This window comes from Schistocerca nitens, chromosome 1 (assembly GCF_023898315.1).
Source record: "Schistocerca nitens isolate TAMUIC-IGC-003100 chromosome 1, iqSchNite1.1, whole genome shotgun sequence".
NCBI lineage: Eukaryota > Metazoa > Arthropoda > Insecta > Orthoptera > Acrididae > Schistocerca > Schistocerca nitens.
The window spans coordinates 1,014,281,154-1,014,301,337 of NC_064614.1; the positions used below are offsets into that span (position 1 = coordinate 1,014,281,154).

Genomic DNA, 20,184 nt, shown 5'->3' on the forward strand with positions numbered 1-20,184 from the left:
AGACTCACACACATTTATTGTAAAACTCAAAAAGATGAAAATAGGCCTAAACAATGTAATGGTTAGTCTGGAAGTTGTGTTACTTTTTACAAGGGTGCTAGTACAAGACATGCTGGATCTTTTGGCCCAACAATTTCCACCTGGAATCATCAAATTGTTTCCTCATGTCCTAAAACAACGTATTTTCTGTACCACAATGAATATTATGAAATAACGTATGGCACAGCTATGGGATCTCCACTGTCTCCAGCAGTCGCAAATGTCTTCATGGAGCATTTCGACAAGCAGGCTCTAAACTCTGTGGCATTGCATCTGTCTTGCTTCCTAAGATAAGTCGATGACATGTTTCTGATAAGGCCTCACAGTGAAAATGAAATGCAACAGTTTGCTGATCACATGAACAGTGTCCATACCAACATTAAATCTGCCAGGAGATGGAGAAGGATGGTAAGCTACCTTTCTTGCAGGTTTTAGTTTAGTGGAATGCAGGACCCCAGCTTGTTCGTACAGTGTGCAGGAAACTGATACTCACTGATCAGTACTCGAACGGCAATAGTGTTCACCACCTTGTACACAGAAAAGCGGTCCTGAGCACATTACCACACAGAGAATAGGTCATTTCTGATGACGATGTCCTACAGTCTGAATTTCAGCACTTGAGATGTTTTCAGAGAGAATGGTTATAGCAAGAGGAACATGGCAAACATTTTCAGGTTCCACTGAAGAAGGAAACCTTGTGTGCTGGCAGAAGAGGCCAAGTTGGCTGCTTTCCTGCCATACTGTGGCGCAATGAGCAACAAGTTAGGATATGTGCTGCAGAGGCATGGACTCAGACCACTCTTCTGGCTCGCCACCAAGATATGAGATATGTTGTGCCACATTATAGATGACATAGCTCTTTGTGTGCCTGTGTACAGTACCCCTTGTGAATGCAGTAGCATCTATCTAGGTCAGATTGCATAGCTGCAGAGCATTGTACCGAGCACAAGTGTCATATTAAACAAAGGGAGTTTCACAAGTCAGCCAAAGCTGAGCATTGCATGAAAGACAATACAAATAAAGTATGAAAACAAGAGAGTCCTGGCTCAAGTGTCAACATACTGGGATTCCATTATAAAAGAGGCGGCTAATAGAGAGGCTAATAAAAGAGGCGGATAGAGAAACAATTAAAATCGCTCAAAAGAGGAAAGGACGCTGGACCTGATGGGATACCAGTTCGATTTTACACAGAGTACGCGAAGGAACTTGCCCCCCTTCTTACAGCGGTGTACCGTAGGTCTCTAGAACAGCGTAGCATTCCAAAGGACTGGAAAAGGGCACAGGTCATCCCTGTTTTCAAGAAGGGACGTCGAACAGATGTGCAGAACTATAGACCTATATCTCTAACGTCGATCAGTTGTAGAATTTTGGTACACGTATTATGTTCGAGTATAATGACTTTTCTGGAGACTAGAAATTTACTCTGTAGGAATCAGCATGGGTTTCGAAAAAGACGGTCGTGTGAAACCCAGCTCCTGCTATTCGTCCACAAGACTCAGAGGGCCATAGACACCGGTTCACAGCTAGATGCCATGTTTCTTGACTTCCGCAAGGCGTTCGATACAGTTCCCCACAGTCGTTTAATGAACAAAGTATGAGCATATGGACTATCAGACCAATTGTGTGATTGGATTGAGGAGTTCCTAGATAACAGAACGCAGCATGTCATTCTCAATGGGGAGAGGTCTTCCGAGGTAAGAGTGATTTCAGGTGCGCCGCAGGGGAATGTCATAGGACCGTTGCTATTCACGGTATACATAGGTGACTTGGTGGATGACATCGGAAGTTCACTGAGGCTTTTTTCAGATGATGCTGTGGTGTATCGAGAGGTTGTAACAATGGAAAATTGTACTGAAATGCAGGAGGATCTGCAGCGAATTGACGCATGGTGCAGGGAATGGCAATTGAATCTCAATGTAGACAAGTGTAGTGTGCTGCGAATACATAGAAAGATAGATCCCTTATCATTTAGCTACAAAATAGCAGGTCAGCAACTGGAAGCAGTTAATTCCATAAATTATCTGGGAGTACGCATTAGGAGTGATTTAAAATGGAATGACCATATAAAGTTGATCATCGGTAAAGCAGATGCCAGACTGAGGTTCATTGGAAGAATCCTAAGGAAATGCAATCCGAAAACATAGGAAGTAGGTTACAGTATGCTTGTTCGCCCACTGCTTGAATACTGTTCAGTAGTGTGGGATCCGTACCAGATAGGGTTGATAGAAGAGATAGAGAAGATCCAACGGAGAGCAGCGCACTTCGTTACAGGATCATTTAGTAATCGTGAAAGCGTTACGGAGATGATAGATAAACTCCAGTGGAAGACTCTGCAGGAGAGACGCTCAATAGCTCGGTACGGGCTTTTGTTAAAGTTTCGAGAACATACCTTCACCGAAGAGTCAAGTAGTATATTGCTCCCTCCTACGTATATCTCGCGAAGAGACCATGAGGATAAAATGAGAGAGATTAGAGCCCACACAGATGCATACCGACAATCCTTCTTTCCACGAACAATACGAGACTGGAATAGAAGGGAGAACCGATAGAGGTACTCAGGGTACCCTCTGCCACACACCATCAGGTGGCTTGCGGAGTATGGGTGTAGATGTAGATGTAATATTAGAATGAACACCAACAATTTTAATAGAGACCAGGGATACATACATACAGGGCGTGGGGGTGGGATTTAGATATTGAAAGGAACCAGCAATGGACGCTTGATACTTGTAGGCAGGTGGGAGCAACGGTTTCAAAAGAGGCGCCGGGCCCTTGCACCGCCTATCTTCACAGTCCTGCGATGGGCCGGAGCTGCTGTGAGCTGCCCAACTCACCTTAGGTACATGCCTCATTTCAGCCCTCTCTGATTGATGCCAGAAGCTGCAACTGTGGTTATAAAAGTGGAAAACTGTGCTAGCCCTGGTAGTCAACTGTTTTACTCCTGATGATGATAGTGGAGATGGCCATCAAAAGCTCGAGAATTTTATTTAAATTGATGCACCTTGGAAACAGAAGATTTTATTCGGAGAATGTGTTGTAAGGATAACTCCCACTGATGCAGTTAAGAAAAAAAATGGTGGTTAAGGAGAGGAGTCAGATGGCTTGGGTAGTGAAGCAGCAATTGAAATCAAGCATGTTATGTTCAACTGCATGTTGTGCAACAGAGTGACCTTCTCTGCTCCTAGAAACAGTTTGGCTGTGGCCATTCATCCTGGTGGGTAGCTGGTTGGTAGTTATACCAATATAAAAAGCTGTGCACTAATTGCAACAGAGATGGTACATGACATGGCTGCTTTCTCAGATGGCCCAGCCTCTATAATGGGGTAGGATAAGCCTCTGACAGGACTGGAATAAGAAGCACTGAAGGATGGATTGGGTAAGTTTTGAACCTTGATCTTTCACAGAGATATGTTCACTGTGGCAAGGGGCTGGGATTGGGAGTGGCATAGGGATGGATCAGGATGTTGGGAAGGTTGGGTAACAATGAAACACTGCTTTGAGGGGTGGTAAGGATCTTGGGTAAGATGTTTATCTTTTCAGGGCATGATGATATATAATCAAAGCTCTGATGAAGGATGTGGTTCAGTTGTTCCATTCCGAGGTAGTGTTGGCTGCCAAAGGGGGGACTCCGTTGCAGCTGGTTCTTGGAGGTAGGGAGTATTGGTGGTATGTGGGGGAAATGGCAAGGGAGATCTGTTTGCAGACTAGATCAAGGAGATAGTGCCTGTCTATCAAGACCTTGGTGGGACCCTCAGCACAGTGTGCAAGGGAATTCCTTTCACTATAGACACGCATTCCTGGATGGCCAGACTGTATGGAAGGATTTTTTGATGCAGACGCCATGACAGCTGTCAAAATGCACATACAGTTGGTAGTTGGTGAACTTAATGAGGACAGAAATGTGGATAGTGCCATGATACAGGAGGAGGTCAACACCCTTGAAGTTTGCACAATGGGTTGAGGAGGACCAGGTGAAGCAGATGGGAGAGAAGGTATTGAGGCTCTGAAGGAATGAGGGAAGGTGTCTTGGCCATGACTGCACGTCATGAAGATATCATCAACGAATCCAAACCAGACTTGGGGTCTGAAGTCTTGAGAGGGTAGGAAGATCTCCTCTAGATGGCACATAAACAGGATGGCATGGGAGGGTGCCACACAGATGGTCATGGTTGTGTCGCAGACTTTTTGTGTGCCTTCGTTTCAACAGACAAGTAGTTGTGAGTTAGGATGAAGTTAATAAAGTGTATGAGGAATGTGGTAGCAGTGGGTTTTGAGTCTTAAGAATGTTGGGAAAGGTAGTGTTCAGTAGTGGTGAGACCAAGAGCATGAGGGATGTCAGTAGATGGGGAAGGAGTGTCAACAGTGACGAGTAGGAATTAAAGAAATAAATGAGGTGCGGATGGTGAAACATCTGTAAAGGAAATGGTTGGTATCTCTGATGTTGGAGGCTAGATTACAGGCAATTGGTTGAAGTTGTTGGTCTATGAAGGCAGAAATTCTTTCAGTAGGACACAATAACCAGCTACAATGGGGCGTCCAGGATTGTTGGGTTTGTGGATTTTGGGGAGCATTCAGAATGCAGGTATACAGGGTGTCAAAGGAGTGGGGACAGGAAATGGATTCAGGCAAGAGGTACGGGGAAAGCCATAAGTCTTTAATCGGTGATTGGAGGTTATGTTGGACTTTTCTGATGGGATTATTCTGGCACGGTTTATACATAATTGCCAGAGGCCTTCACAGGTAGTCAATGTGATTCATAACAACAGTGGTGGAACATTTGTCTGCAAGTAGGACGATTAGGTCAAGATTTGGTTTAAGATGTGTATGGCTGTCCTTTCTTCTCCTGGGAGTTTGGTGTTCTGAAGAAAGGTTCTGTGGAAGGTTGGTGAGGCCAAGTTGGAGGTAAGGGATTCCTGGAAGGTGACCAGGGAGTGGCTAGTTGGAAGGAGGGAAGATCAGGGTTGGATGGTGGTATGAAATGGGAGAGACAGGGTTCAGTGTTGGGAGTAGGATAGAGGTTAGGTTGCCCCCCCCCCCCCCCCCTCCCAAAACTACCTACCAACACACCACGCAACTCATAACTGAAACATTCCCATAAATTCGTTTTAACCCCTTCACAGAAGTTTCAGTCCTGTCCAAAGTCCTCATCTTTAGCCATAAACCCACATTTAGCTATCCTACCTGTAGGCAAAATTTCTATCACTGTTGTTTGAATCACAGCGACTAACTGGTGGAAGGCCTCTGCCAACTGTCTATAAACTCTGCCAGAGTGAACCCATCCCAGAAGGCCAACATAACCTCCAATCACTGCTTAAAGCCTTAGGCCTTTCACAGAACCTCTTGCCTGAATCCATTTCCTCCCCTCACTCCTACGACACCCTGTACACCTGCATTCTGAATGCTCCCCAAAATCCACAAACCCAACAATCCTGGACGCCCCATTGTAGCTTGTTATTGTGTCCCCCTGAGAGAATTTCGGACCTCACTGACCAACAACTTCAACCAATTGTCAGTAATCTAGCCTCCCACATCAGCGATACCAACCATTTCCTCTACAAACTTTCTATCATCCCCACCGCATTATCTTTTGAATTCCTACTCATCACTCTTGACACTACTTCCCTATACACTAACATCCCTCATTATCATGGTCTTAACACAACTGAACACTACCTTTCCCAACATTCTTAAGACTCAAAACCCACTGCTACGTCATTCCTCATACACTTTATTAATAGTTCAAATGGCTCTGAGCACTATGGGACTTAACAGCTGAGGACATTAGTCCCCTAGAACTTAAAACTACTTAAATCTAACTAACCTGAGGACATCACACACATCCACACCCGAGGCAGGATTCGAACCTGCGACCGTAGCAGTCGCACGGTTCCCGACTGAAGTGCCTAGAAGCGCTCGGCCACCGCGGCCGGCACCACTTTATTAACTTCATCCTAACTCACAACTAATTGTCCATTGAAAGGAAGGCACACAAAACAACTGTGGCACAATCACGGCCATATGCATGGCACCCTCCTATGCTAGCCTGTTTATGAGCCTTCTACAGGAAGTATTTCTAAGCGCCCCCCCCCCCCCCCCCCCCAATGCCAAACCCCTAGTCTGGTTCAAGTTCATTTATGATATTTTCATGATCTAGACCCATTGATACAACACCCTGTCCTCATTCTTTGACAACCTTCAACACCTTCTCTCCCATCCACTTCACCTTGTCCTCCTTAACCCAGCATGCAACTTTCCAGGATGTTGGCCTCCTCCTCTCTAATGGCTCCTTCCACACATCTGTCCACATTCAACCCACCAACCATTAACAGTACCTGCATTGCGACAGCTGTCATCCCTTCCATACCAAAAAATCCTGCCCCCATTCACCGTGGCCACCCAGAGACAGCATATCTGCAATGACAAGAACTTCCTTGCTAAGTGTGCTGAGAGTTCTCACCAAGGCCTTCACAGACAGGCACTAACCCCCAGGTCTTGTCTGCAAACAGATCTCCCATGCTATTTCCCCCACATAACCCCAATCCTACCACTACTACCCCCTCCCCCCATTCATAACACATTATCACACTGGAGTGGAAAAATGAACCACATCCTTTGTCAGAGCTTTGGTTACCTATCGTCATGCCCTGAAATAAGGGACATCCTAACCAAGACATTGGTGTTCCACCGAACATCCACAACATCCTAGTGCATCCCTTTGCCACTGGTATCATATCCCTGCGTAACACCCAGGTGCAAGACCTGTCCTATCCACCCCCACAGCCCTTCTTTTTCCAGTCCTACTCCATTGGAGGCCAGGTCTCCTGTGAAAGCAATCACACCACATATCACCTCTGTTGCAATCACAGCACAACTTTTTATTTTGGGATGACTACCAATTAGCTGTCCATCAGTATGAATGGACACCACCAAACTGTGTCCAAGAATAAAGGAGACCACCATATGGCAGAACATGATGCTTAATATAATATGCTTTATTTCAATGGTGGTTTCACTACCCAAGCTGTCAGGGCCCTCCCCTCCACCCCATCTTTTCTGAACTGTTCAGATATGAGTTATCCTAACAACACATTCTCCACTCCTGAAATTATCCTGGCCTCAACCTATGGTAGCTCCACATCCTCCACCCAACAGTTTCCAACCCCTCTGTCCAATCACCTCCTCCCTACTCTCATCCCCTCATCCTTTTTGTGTGCCAATCTGCCAGTGCACCTGCCCATCTTTTCCCTTTGACATTCCTCTCCTTTTCTGCTCCTGTTCAGCCCCCCTCCTCCTCCTCCTCACACCACAGCCTTCCAACACTGCACCTGTTGGCAGTCCAGTCCCTGCATGCTGCACCAGACAGTACTATTCTCTCTCCCCACCCATACCCTGCTATCCCCCCCCCCCCCCCCCCAGATTATTGCTACCATTCTGAATGACATTTGCATTCCGGACTGAGGTATGAGAGATGTTGGTCACTTGTGCATGAGATGTACTTGCTTTTGTGTGTGTGTGTGTGTGTGTGTGTGTGTCCTTGTCTGAAGAAGGCTTGGGGCAGAAGCTAATGTGGAAGTGTCTTTTTGTTGTGCCTGTTTGCAACTCAATGTGCCATCTTGATGGTGAGTGGCAATCAATCTTTTACTTATATTGCTGATATTCCAGCTTGAAGTTTCCATTGTTTGTTTCATTTTAGAGATTGTAATGAGTAAACAATGTTGTGGTGAATTACTACACAAAAGGTAAGTCAACTTTTTGACATTTTCATCTCCAAAACCTCATATCATCTGTACTGCAAAAGCTGCAGAGTTTAGATATTTAATTCAGGTTCTCATCCATATAATCACCAAAGAAATTAAAATAATGTATTTCATGCATTATTTCTAATGGAGCAGTCAGCCCTTGTGCAATACTGAACAGCATGCGTAGAGATTTACCTAAATATAGTGACACCCAATTTGCAGTAACCAGTAATTAATTTTGAATAAAATACTATTTATGTTTTCAAGTGCTGATATTACTTCATTAGCCTTGGTTTTAACAGTTACACTGTCAGAAAAAAGTACTCTCTTCACTTTTTGATATATAATGTAAGATCATTTATGATAAGGACAAGGACAACAGTAAACCCAATTTCGATCTATGTGGTACAACTGCAGAGTCTATTTAATTGCAGACACTTCTGAAGTATACTAATGCATCAGCTTAGACAGGTTGATAACCAATTACCAGGAAGATTTCTGTTATCACAATATTTAAGCTTCCCTAGGAGAAAACTGTGAACTGTGCAATTAAATAGTTTCAAAAAGTCACAGACAATTCCTATTGGCAATATTTTACCATTTAAATTTTATACAATCTGATTCATGAATTGAAAAACAGTAAGTTTTGTGGAAAGACCGTTTTGAAATCCAAACTGGGAGTAAGTAGGCTATCTTATTTTAAGAGGAGTGTGTTCTGGCTCTTTCATACTTAATCTTTCTCAGTACCTTTGATAAGGAGACAAGTAGTAAGACTGACTGGTCATTATTGATACTTGTCTTAAGGTGTGATTCCAATATATCATCTGAGATGACTGTGGCTGTATGATCTGAACTGCTAATTCATAATCATCATAGTGGTGCACTTTCTCAAAAGCATGTGCAGTAGGTCAATACAAACAGACTGGTTAATGAAATGGCAGTGAAATAAAGTATACAGATATACAATGAGTTTGCTTTCTTATTAGTACATTTCAACACTATATGAACACAGTCATCAGTTTTACAAACAACTGGAAGTGTTGAAGCTTTACAGTTCATAGTTGCAACCAACCATTATGAGGAACTTCCATTACCATGTGGCATCACTAACTTATCCATAATTTTTATTTTTTCCTTCTGTATCAATGGGGGACTTGTAAGCCTAATGACTACTTCACAATTTAATACTGTTTGGAGGGTAACATAGGTTTTGGAACATTGTGTGGAGGCTTACAAAGGCTTTAATACCTATGTTTTTGCATGTACTGTCGTCTGTGGCAAAGTACCTACCTAAATTAAGTATTTAAGTATGAATCTATAGATAACAGTTGATGCCAGGCAACATCAAATCTGTCAACTGAAGTAGTTAAATAAGTACACTACTGGCCATTAAAATTGCTACACCAAGAAGAAATGCAGATGATAAATGGGTATTCATTGGACAAATATATTATACTAGAACTGACATGTGATTACATTTTCACACAATTTGGGTGCATAGATCCTGAGAAATCAGTAATAACGGCCTTGATACGCCTGGGCATTAAGTCAAACAGAGCTTGGATGGGGTGTACAGGTACAGCTGCCCATGCAGCTTCAACATGATACCACAGTTCATCAAGAGTAGTGACTGGCGTATTGTGACGAGCCAGTTGCTCAGCCACCATTGACCAGACATTTTCGATTGATGAGAGTTCTGGAGAATGTGCTGGCCAGGGCGCAGTCAAACATTTTCTGTATCCAGAAAGGCCCGTACAGGACCTGCAACATGTGGTCATGCATTATCCTGCTGAAATGTAGGGCTTCGCAGGGATCGAATGAAGGGTAGAGCCACGGGTCATAACACATCTGAAATGTAACGTCCACTGTTCAAAGTGCGTCAATGCAAACAAGAAGTGACCGAGACTTGTAGCCAATGGCACCCCATACCATCACGCCGGATGATACGCCAGTATGGCGATGACGAATACACGCTTCCAATGTGCGTTCACCACGATGTCGCCAAACACGGATGCGACCATCATAATGCTGTAAACAGAACCTGGATTCATCTGAAAAAATGACGTTTTGCCATTCATGCACCCAGGTTCGCCGTTGAGTACACCATCGTGGGCATTCCTGTCTGTGATGAGTGTCAAGAGTAACCACATCCATGGTCTCCTAGCTGATAGTCCATGCTGCAGCAAACATCGTTGAACTGTTTCTGCAGATGGTTGTTGTCTTGCAGACATCCCCATCTGTTGACTCAGGGATCGAGACATGGCTGCACGATCCGTTACAGCCATGCGGATAGGATGCCTGTCATCTCGACTGCTAGTGATACGAGGCTGTTGAGATCCCGCATGACGTTCCGTATTACACTCCTGAACCCACCAATTCCATATTCTGCTGACAGTCATTCGATCTCGACCAATGCGAGCAGCAATGTTGCGATACGATAAACCGCAATCGCGATAGGCTACAATCCGACCTTTATCAAAGTCGGAAACGTGATGGTACACATTTCTCCTCCTTACACAAGGCATCACAACAACGTTTCACCAGGCAACACCAGTCAACTGCTGTCTGTGTATGAAAAATCGGTTGGAAACTTTCCTCATGTCAGCACGTTGTAGGTGTCGCCACCGGCGCCAACCTTGTGTGAATGCTCTGAACAGCTAATCATTTGCATATCACAGAATCTTCTTCCTGTCAGTTAAATTTCGCGTCTGTAGCATGTCATCTTCGTGGTGTAGCAATTTTAATGGCCAGTAGTGTATGTTGTTTATTCTGTAGACTTTCCATCATAAATGCTCCTTATACTGCTTACCTTCTTTTGAAAACATCTCCAGATATGTTTTTGTACATTTACTGTCTAGCCCTGTTGTTATAAATAGTGTAACTAGACCTTTTGCAATAAAGTACACTAGATTCTCGCTAATCCAGCTCTCAGTAGTCCACCCTCTCAGTAATCTGGCGCACATCCAAAAACACATGCACAATGAATTATCATGCACAACAATGCTTAGTTAAACAATGCTTTATTTACTGTATTTGAAATTGTAGCTTTCTTCAGAGTTTGGAATCATGTCTTCTAAAAGGAAACACACCACACTAGACCTCAAGCAGAAACAAAATTTTAGATAAGTTAAATCGAGGTTCTTCGCAGAAAGCCATTGCTGCTGAGTTCAATGTTGGACAAGCAACAATATATGACATCAAAAAGAAAGAAGATGTCATTCGACAGTACTCAACACAAACGGATAGTGACTTGGGAAAACAGAGGGTTATGTGAAAGACTGAGAATGAAGAACCGGACATAGCTGTTAATGGATGGTTCATACAACAAAGCAGTAAAGGAATTCCAGTCAGTGGCGCAATTACAAAGGAAAAAGCAGCTGCATTTAACAAACAACTTGGCCGGTAGTAACTTGTTTGGAGTGAGTGAAGGTTGGCTATCAAAATGGAAAAAACAACATGGCATTCGGCAGCTGACAGTCACCAGGGAAAGCCGCTCAGCTAACAATACGGATGCTGATAAGTTTGTAAGCAAGATACAGAAGATAATAGAGGAAGAAAATTTAACTGCTGATGCCTTGTATAATGCTGATGAAGCAGGACTCTTTTACAACATGCTTCCTTCAAAAACATTAGCTGCCAAGAACGAGAAGGAAGCTCGTGGTTACAAGCAACAGTAACAGCGCGTAACATTAATGGCATGTTGTAAAGCAAATGGGAGTCATAGCCTACCGCTTATGGCGATTGGAAAATCCCAACATCCGTGTTGTTTTCAACACACTGACATAAATACTCTACCAGTGCAGTATCGCATTCAGAAGAAAGCGCTTGGTGGTTGCGTTGGAAACATTTGTACCAGCAGTGAGAAAAGAGCTAAAGAAGAAAAAACTTCCACTGAAAGGTATCCTTATAATTGACAATGCTGCTAGTCATCCTTCAGATGTTTCTCTAAAATCCGATGGTATACATGTACAAGCACTCTTTCTCCAAGCCATTGTGACAGCCCTAATTCAACCCATGAACCAGGGTCTTTTGGAATCAATTAAACGTCATTATTGAGATTCAGTTCTCATCTCCTTGCTGAACGAAAGTGAAAACGACTCTATCAAGACTATGCTGAAGGCATGGAAAGCAACTAACATACATGATGTTGTTTTCCAAGTAGCTAAAGCACGGGAAAAAGTGGAGAGCACTACCATAGTGAAGAGCTGGAAAAAACTATGGCCATCCGTTGATGCCGAGTTGGATCCAGTAGTGAGTGACAGTGATGAGCCAGTCAATTCGGAATTATCAATTACTTTGTACACTGACATGTTCCACAACCTTCCAGGAGGAGAAGAAATTGATGATGAAGATGTTACTAAGTGGCTGTATGAGGAACACTGTGATACGGACCAAACTGTAATAGATGAAGAAATAATCAAAAGAGTGCAAGAAAGTGATGAAGAAGAGGACACAGGAGGAGAGAGCATGAAGATTTCTCACACTGCTGTTGCTGAAGATGCCGAGGTCTTCCTGGAGTGCATAATACAACAACCAGATATACATGCAGTACCGATGTAATGCTTATAAAGCAGTTGCATGATAAAGCATGCCACTGTCGCGTACATCACTACAACAGTTAAAAATTAGGGACACGTTTCAGGTGAGTGATACAGAAGTATAATTATTTACAGTATACATCCAAGGATTAAGTTTTCTTTGAAAATTAATGTATTTTTGGATTTAATAAAGCATGTCTTCTATGTTTTAAAACTGTATCCTTTTGTTTAATAAGATACAGTACACTATGTCTCCTATGTTTTCAAAATAAATAAAAAACAAAATAAATGAATTAAATAAATTTCAGACATTCAATAATCTGGCACTTCTGCTAATCCGGCTCCCTTATGTGCCAGGAATGGCCGGATTAGCAAGCGTCTAGAGTAACAATTTCTTCATGACTATGTCAATTGCTTTTTCACCACCCTTTGTGTGTTCATGTTTATTAAGTTTACCTTCTTTACATTTTTGTTCTTCATTTCCATTACCTCATTCTGGTAGTAACTCATAACACAGCCACCAACTACAAATATTGTAATACACGGTACTAAAGACAATATACAAAACAATCACTAAGAGCTCTGGAACAGCTGAAAGTAAGAGTGTGTTATATTGCATATACTACTTTTTACATTCACAAACATAAGAAGATAATCTTGATGTTGGAAGACTTTTAGTTTATGAATCTATTGATTTTTTTCCTGGTTCTTGTTGACTGGAGTAAGCTGTACGTCTTTGTTATTTGCATTTCATACATCACAGAGCTACATAATTCTCGGAGAAAACTGTCAACAGGAAATCTGATACCTTTTAAACTAGGTGTGGCAGTGGAAACAATGAAGGTTTCATTGTAAGAAGAGGTTTAGCAAATTACTTTAGCAGCAGTATTGGCTCAATACCATGGCAAATGAAACAAGTAACGAGAACAGACTGACAGGAATGAAATCAAATTTGGTCATTTCTTGATGTAACATTAAAAAATTGTAATTAAATTAGCAAGATAAATAAAGTATTCTTATCGCACAGTAGTTTCAATGATCTTGCAGTTTCAATCCACATCTGACCTAGCATGGTGGTTCCATCCCACCTGTTATGTTTTCGATCTCTGCTAATAACTAACCTTTTTCTCTAATTCTCTGCTATATTTTCTATCCTATTATAAAAGTAATATCTTGTGAATATACTGATATTCCACAAGTGTAATTCAGCTTTCCCCCATTTAGGTTCATTGCTCAGTTTATTCTCCTCACTGTATCGATTACATTGGTACCATCAGTTTAGCTATACAGCTTGTTAATTAAAAGTTACAGTTAGATAAAGTTAACACTATAGTTTGATATGTGGAAAGCTTTGTAAGCTAACCAGGATAATTCCATTAATGATCAACACCAACAGAAACCTAGGCATTCCAACTTTCCTGTAAAGTACCTTACATTACCACAAACTGGTTAGTTGAACAGATAATTAGCATTCGAGTTCATAAGCAGACCCATTTTCCATTGCAAAGTCATAATCAGTGTTTCATTCTGTCCTTTGACTACACAGTTTTGTTCCAGTGCCTAATTTCTCTGTAGAATATCACTATTTAATAATTTCATGTAATTTGCCATAATCTGCAGAAAGGCGCTCCTATATAAACAAGGAGATTCACACTGTGTAAGAATAATAGTGTCTGTGTACTTTTCTAAATTTCTGATCAGCAACACTTTTTATAAGTCAGAATCACATTAGCACTTGTAGTCTATCAAAAACATCACCTAAAGCTGGCAGTTCATGATCAGAAAGCCATGAGTAAGATCTAAGTTGTGTGCACTCCTGGTATTGGCAAACACCATATTCATGCACATTTTTTATGCAAAAATATATGGACCAACATCAGTGAAATTCAATAACTTTAATAATTTCTGTGTGATTACAGTGTCTCAAATTAAGGAACATTTTTGTCGGACTGTGTTGTGACTAACAGGAAGTGTGGAAGGATATTGTCACAATAACAAGTGACTGCTGCATACAGTGATGTTCATTATAGCTGAATTGAATGAGCTATCTAAGTGTAATTAATTCTAATAAGTAACTGCAAGTCCATGCTAAGAGCAAACTAAGATTTTTTTCATAAATGTGAAAAGTGTTTTTGTGCACTCAACAGAACAATTAACTTCACTACTTAATCATAGATGCTGATCTGGTTCAACGCACATATAAATTTTCGTAGGTGACAAAGTAGTCACTGTTACTACCAATCACGCTTAGTGAAGATTAGATGTTTGTGTTAGCGCAAACTAAAATGAGGTGGTGTGTACATTTTTGGGCAAACATCAGCTTTGTGGTGATAAATGGTGGTGCTACTGAGGAGAGACTATAAAAATCAGGTCAATATTGCTGCACAGACATTATTTCTGATATGAGCATCTTTGTATTGATGGTGTATAAGAGTTATACACAATTCAACATTCTTACAGTGATGTAATGAGTTCTGACACACCTACTCCAAGCTACACAAGCTACAAACAAAACTGCCAGAAAATTAAGCAAACTGCAATGACAGTGCTCCTGATCACATGCATGCATTATGACCTCACAGCTTCACAGTCCAGTGGTAGTAGAGTCACATGGTTCTCGACACTTCCTCTTCGAGTCACTTCTATCATGCAGCTACAGGCATGCCATTGGAAAGAGTTCTATTCAGTTACATTAAACGAGTCCTATTTGATAATCAGATGGCTGCAGCCATGTGACTTAAATCATATCAGCTGCTACTTTGGAATTGCACATTCACTACAATTTCTGCAAAGAGCATATTTCACTTATCTATATTACCTACAATAGTTACCATAATGACTAGGAAGCCTGCATATTCGGTTCACTAGACAAACAATCAAACAAGTTGCATTAATGAGTTTTATTACAAAAGAAAATTACAATACTTAACTTAGGCAATTGCACAGATGTGTTCCAAGCAAAGAGCGACATACAAAATAATCTTCAGTATAGACAATCCTTTGTGCTACATAGAGAGTACAAGCGAAGTCTAGCGCTGACACTGCTATCGATGCCCCTAATCTTGAAGCTGCTATTGAACTGGGCCATCACCAGTCAGTCGTGGCACTTATGTCCTCTTCACATAGGGGCTGCTGCTGTCGCATTGTCGTCCTGAAGAGTGGCCGGTCAGTGTGCTACTGACTGACTTCTCTTCACAGCCGTCTCTCCTCTTTCATTCCTGACTGGTGTGCCACCACTTCACATTTCCCCCCTGCCAAAGTGATGGACCGCTGTCATATATGGGACATGACAATGGGAGAGGAGGCAGGAGCGTGGACGCTCTGAAGGACCGGAAGCTGTGGCTACAGGGACATCAGACTTCTGGCCGTACCCCACCACCCGGCCTTCGCTCTGGTGGAAACATCCCCCGGAAAATTCCCAGAAGGGTACGCGTCCAATTCCTGAGGCCCATAACAAGATGTAGCAGGTGTCAGTTGCTGCAGCATGGGCAGGTCCAGCTCCATTGATAGGACAAGAGGAGGTGGAGGAGGTGAGGGCTCCACCTCCATGGGGTCATCCCACAGTGCCGTGATGACACCCTCTGGCAGCTGCTGTGGCTGTGCTGTCCTCAGGATCTGTGAATCTGGGGGAAGAGTTATAGAAGGAGCACTGTGCACATGACAGTGGCAAATCTGACAGTGATGTCGGCACTGCATTCTGTCCGGGCCTGCAATGAGGTACCTGCATGCACCAAGTCAATGAAGGATCTCACCTCACGCCCACCGTCTGCTACTGCTAAAAAGCCTGAAAAACACAATATGATGCGGCATGAAGTGATACGTGCGACCTTCCTTCAGTGCCGGATGCTGAAGAGGGTGGAGCAGTGTCCGACAGCAGTGGCTGTGAAGCAATTCCGCTGGCATTGGTCCAGCTCATGGATGCAAATGATATGAGGCAAGAAACAGTTGCAATGCTTGATCCATGGTGTTTGCGGTGCGAAGTTTGGCCATCTGCTGCTTGAAGATTCAGACAAAATGTTTCGCATCACCGTTGGACTGTGGATGGAAAGCTGCACTAGTTAGATGCTGTATGCCATTACGTTCACAGAATGTTTCAAATTCAGTTGACTTGAACTGAGGGCATTTGTCTGACACTATGACTTCAGGCAAACCTTCGAGGCAATGCCTGAATTGTGCTTTGTGACACTGTCGAATTCATTGGCACAGCAAAAGGAAACTTGTTATAAGGATCTACCACAATCAACCAACGAATGTTCCAAAAAGGTCCAACAAAGTCTATGTGCACACATTGCCATGGTGATTGTGACTTAGTCCTAGCACAGAATTTTTGTGGTGGAGTGGACTGATTGTCCGCACATATGTGACACTGTGAGGTCATTTGTTCTATTTGGGTGGCCAAGATATGCAAACGTACTTCAGCAAAATGTTCAAATCTGAATCAGCTTCCATGGCCTGTGCAATTTTCCTGTAGTTCAGAGGAAAAAATTGAAGCAATTCAGAATCCTGAGTATCAACATGACAACAAGATGCAGCACAAATGTTAAAGTCTCTATCAGGGCCAATCAGAAGATGTGAAAGTGTGTCTGCATTAACATGTTGTGCAGTCACAACAAGAAAGCCCATCTTTGAAATTTTAGGGCAGTTTGTACAGCAGCCAGCTTCATTGGATGAAACAAGGACAGCAATGGCTTGTGATCCATTACTAAGTAGAATTTTCTGCCATACAAGTAGTGGTGAAATTTGGCGACACCATACACAATAGCCAATTCCTCTTTCTCTATTTGTGAATAGTTACACTGAGCTTTGGGCAACACTTCTGATGCAAAAGCAAGAGGCCTGTCTTTATCACCAAATCTGAGCGAAAGCACTGCACTGATTCCACAAAAGGAACTGTCAACTTGCAAAAAGTGGTTTGTCAGGATCAAAGTGAACCAAGCATTGATCACTGAGTAATGCATCTTTGAGTTTTTGAAAAGTTTCTTGGCACTCTCCCGTCCAAACAAAGGGAGAGCTCTTATGGCACGAGCAATGCAATGGAGTTGCGATTTGTGCAGCATTTGGTGTGAAACGAGTATAGCAGTTCATTTTCCCTAAGACTGACTGTAATTCTGTGACATTGCGAAGAACTAGCAGGTCACGTATGGCTAACAAATGTGACTGAAGAGGATGCAAATTTAGACTGTTTATAATGAGACCCAGTTATTGTAACTCATGTTTAAAAAAATCACACTTTTCCAGTCTACATTTCAGTCCTGCATTAAATAAAACACAACACAAAGCACATATATTTGCAATGTGTTCTTCAGGTGTATGACATGCTATAAAAATATCATCCAAATAGTTTCAACAGTCTTATGCTTGAGCAGTCAGCTGTTCCAAATACCACTGGAAAATGGCAGTTGTGGAAGCACTGCCAAAAGGCAGCCACAAACATTTAAACAAGCGCAAATGAGTGTTCACAACACGCATGGTTTGAGATTCTTCATCTAGTGGTATTTGAACATATGCGTCATGCAAATCAATTTTTGAAAAGTAGCAAGCAGCACCTACTCTGTCCACGAGATCCTCTGGGTGTGGCTATGGATAAGTATCAATCACAGTTTGTGGGTTGACTGTAGGCTTAAAGTCAACACAGATGCGAATGCGACCTGAAGGTTTGGGGAGCAAAATGTAGCTCCGATATCTTGCAATTCTTTAAGTTCAGCAGTCACTTTGTCCCGTAATGCAATGGGAACACTTCTGGCTCGGCAATATTTTGGCTGAGTATTGTCTTTCATAGAAATATGTGCAACAAAATTATTAGCCTTGCCTAAAGCTTCAGAAAAGAGTTCAGGGAATTTTTTCAGCAATCACTACACAGTCTCTGGCATTGAATGTAGTCACTGACAACACACTGTCCTGAATTTGAAAGCCAAACAAATCAAACGAATTAAGGCCAAATATGTTCTCACAATCGCATGATTGTAGCACAGTGAAAGTCACAGTTCGCATATGCAAGCAATACATGGCAGACAAAGTACATTTTCCGAGAATGGGAATGTCTTGTCCATTATAAGCCGTCAAGTGCGTGCTAATTTTAGACAGACATGGTGAGCCTAATTGTTCATATGTTTTAAGATTTAGCAATGTAATAGAGGCACCTGTGACCAACTGAAATTTCACAAGTTTTCCATTAACATGCAAATGAATAAAAAGTTTGCTGTACTGGTGTAGCACTGAAGAAGCTGTTTGCTTGCTAGTTTTGCTAATGCCTGCAGCAGGCTTTGAATATACTGCATTGATTACATGGACCTTGTGAATATATTTTTGTGAGTGGGCAGAATGCTGAGGTTTGTACCGTTTCAAACATATGGACTGTATGTGACCTTTCTTGCCACAAGCATAACACTGTGCTTCTCTGGAGGGGCAATCTCGGCATTTGTGCCACGAGGCATGCCAAGGACATGACTTAATTGTGTTTGCCTCTTTAGAGAACTGTTTATGCAGCTTGGCATGTGCGTGTCATTGCTACCTACTGGGCCGGTCGTAAGCAAGGGATGACTCAACCTGACAAACTGGTGCTGCTCAAATTTATTGGTCGCGATGGCACCTGAATCACACTGATCTAGAATTTGCACGATGTGATGGAATGATGGATCGAACTGTTTCACACTCTGTTTCCTACGTTTGTCATCAGTAACATTGTACACAATTGCATCTGAATATAAAGCACCACAAGCACATTTAAATTTGCATTTCCTCGTCATACCCTGCAAATCTGTTACCAACTTGCGATAAGTTTGTTCTGACCTTTTCTTGCAATGAAAAAATTGGTACCAAGCTGCCACCACATTCATTTGTTGGTCATTATAGTTAGTTAGAGAACCTATAACCTGCTCATAGGAAAGTTCGCTTGGAGTGACATTAGGGAACAATTTTTGAATAAGGTGAAAAACTACTTTTCCCACCGTTGACAAAACGTAATGTAGTTTCACAGTACCTGACACTTTGTGAGCAATGATGTGGGCTTTTTACTGTTGCAACCACTTGAGCCATTCCTCACCTTCTTCGTTAAACAGGTGAAAAGGTGGTATGGCACTCAGAGCTACAGTTGTTACATGTGGCGCAACATTAGTGGTTTGATTCACCAATAACTGCTGTACTGTGTTTAGCAGAGTGGCAATCTGCTGCGTCTGAAACTTAAACCTCTGCGTTACCTGCGTTGCAGCTATCAACTACAGATGAGGCACCTGAGCACGGGGTGGGAGAGGTGGGTTGTTTGTTTTGGTATAGGCAAATGCAATAGACAGACAATGTAAGCAATAAAAATAAGCACACAAGCAAAGAAAATTTCCTCAACACCCACCTAAAACCACTGAAAGGAAAAACACTACAAGAGACACTATTAAAACATGTAAACACACCCCTGTAAAGAAAAGATAAGGTAGAATTAAGGCACCAGCAAAACACAAAAGCCCACAACAAAACAAAATTGTTGCAGCCAGGCTCTTGGTTGTCACTGTGGTATTCGATCCCATCCTCGTTGCCAAATATGCAGTGTCTAGGAAGTGTGCATATTTGGTTCACTAGACAAACAATCAAACAAGTCGTATCAATGAGTTTTATTACAAAAGAAAATTGCAATACTTAACTTTGGCAATCACACAGAAGTGTTCCAAGCAAAGAGTGACTTACAAAATAAACTTTTTCTGTATAGATAATTCTTTGTGCTACATAGAGAGTACAAACGAAGTATAGCATTGATGCTGCTATCGATGTCGCTAAACTTGATGCCGTTATTGAACTGGGCCATCACCAAGCAGTCGCGGCGCTTATGTAATCTTCACATAGGGGCTGCTGCTGTTGCATTGTTGTCCTTGAGAGGGGTC

The 20,184-nt window shown here is 42.3% G+C and overlaps 1 protein-coding gene across 5 annotated transcripts in view; it reads right to left on the minus strand.

Annotated features, from left to right (window-relative positions):
* The window catches only part of LOC126196030 (ankyrin repeat and SOCS box protein 3-like), a 293,727-nt gene that overhangs the window by 114,722 nt on the left and 158,821 nt on the right, over positions 1-20,184 (minus strand). The window contains exon 10 of one of the 5 annotated variants that reach the window (XM_049934539.1): positions 15,202-15,939. The exons of the other annotated variants lie outside the window; for them this stretch is intronic. Coding sequence (XP_049790496.1) covers positions 15,659-15,939 — 281 coding nt within the window. The 3' untranslated portion in view covers positions 15,202-15,658. Of the gene's footprint in view, positions 1-15,201; positions 15,940-20,184 lie in introns of those variants that run through there. 5 annotated transcript variants of the gene reach the window in all.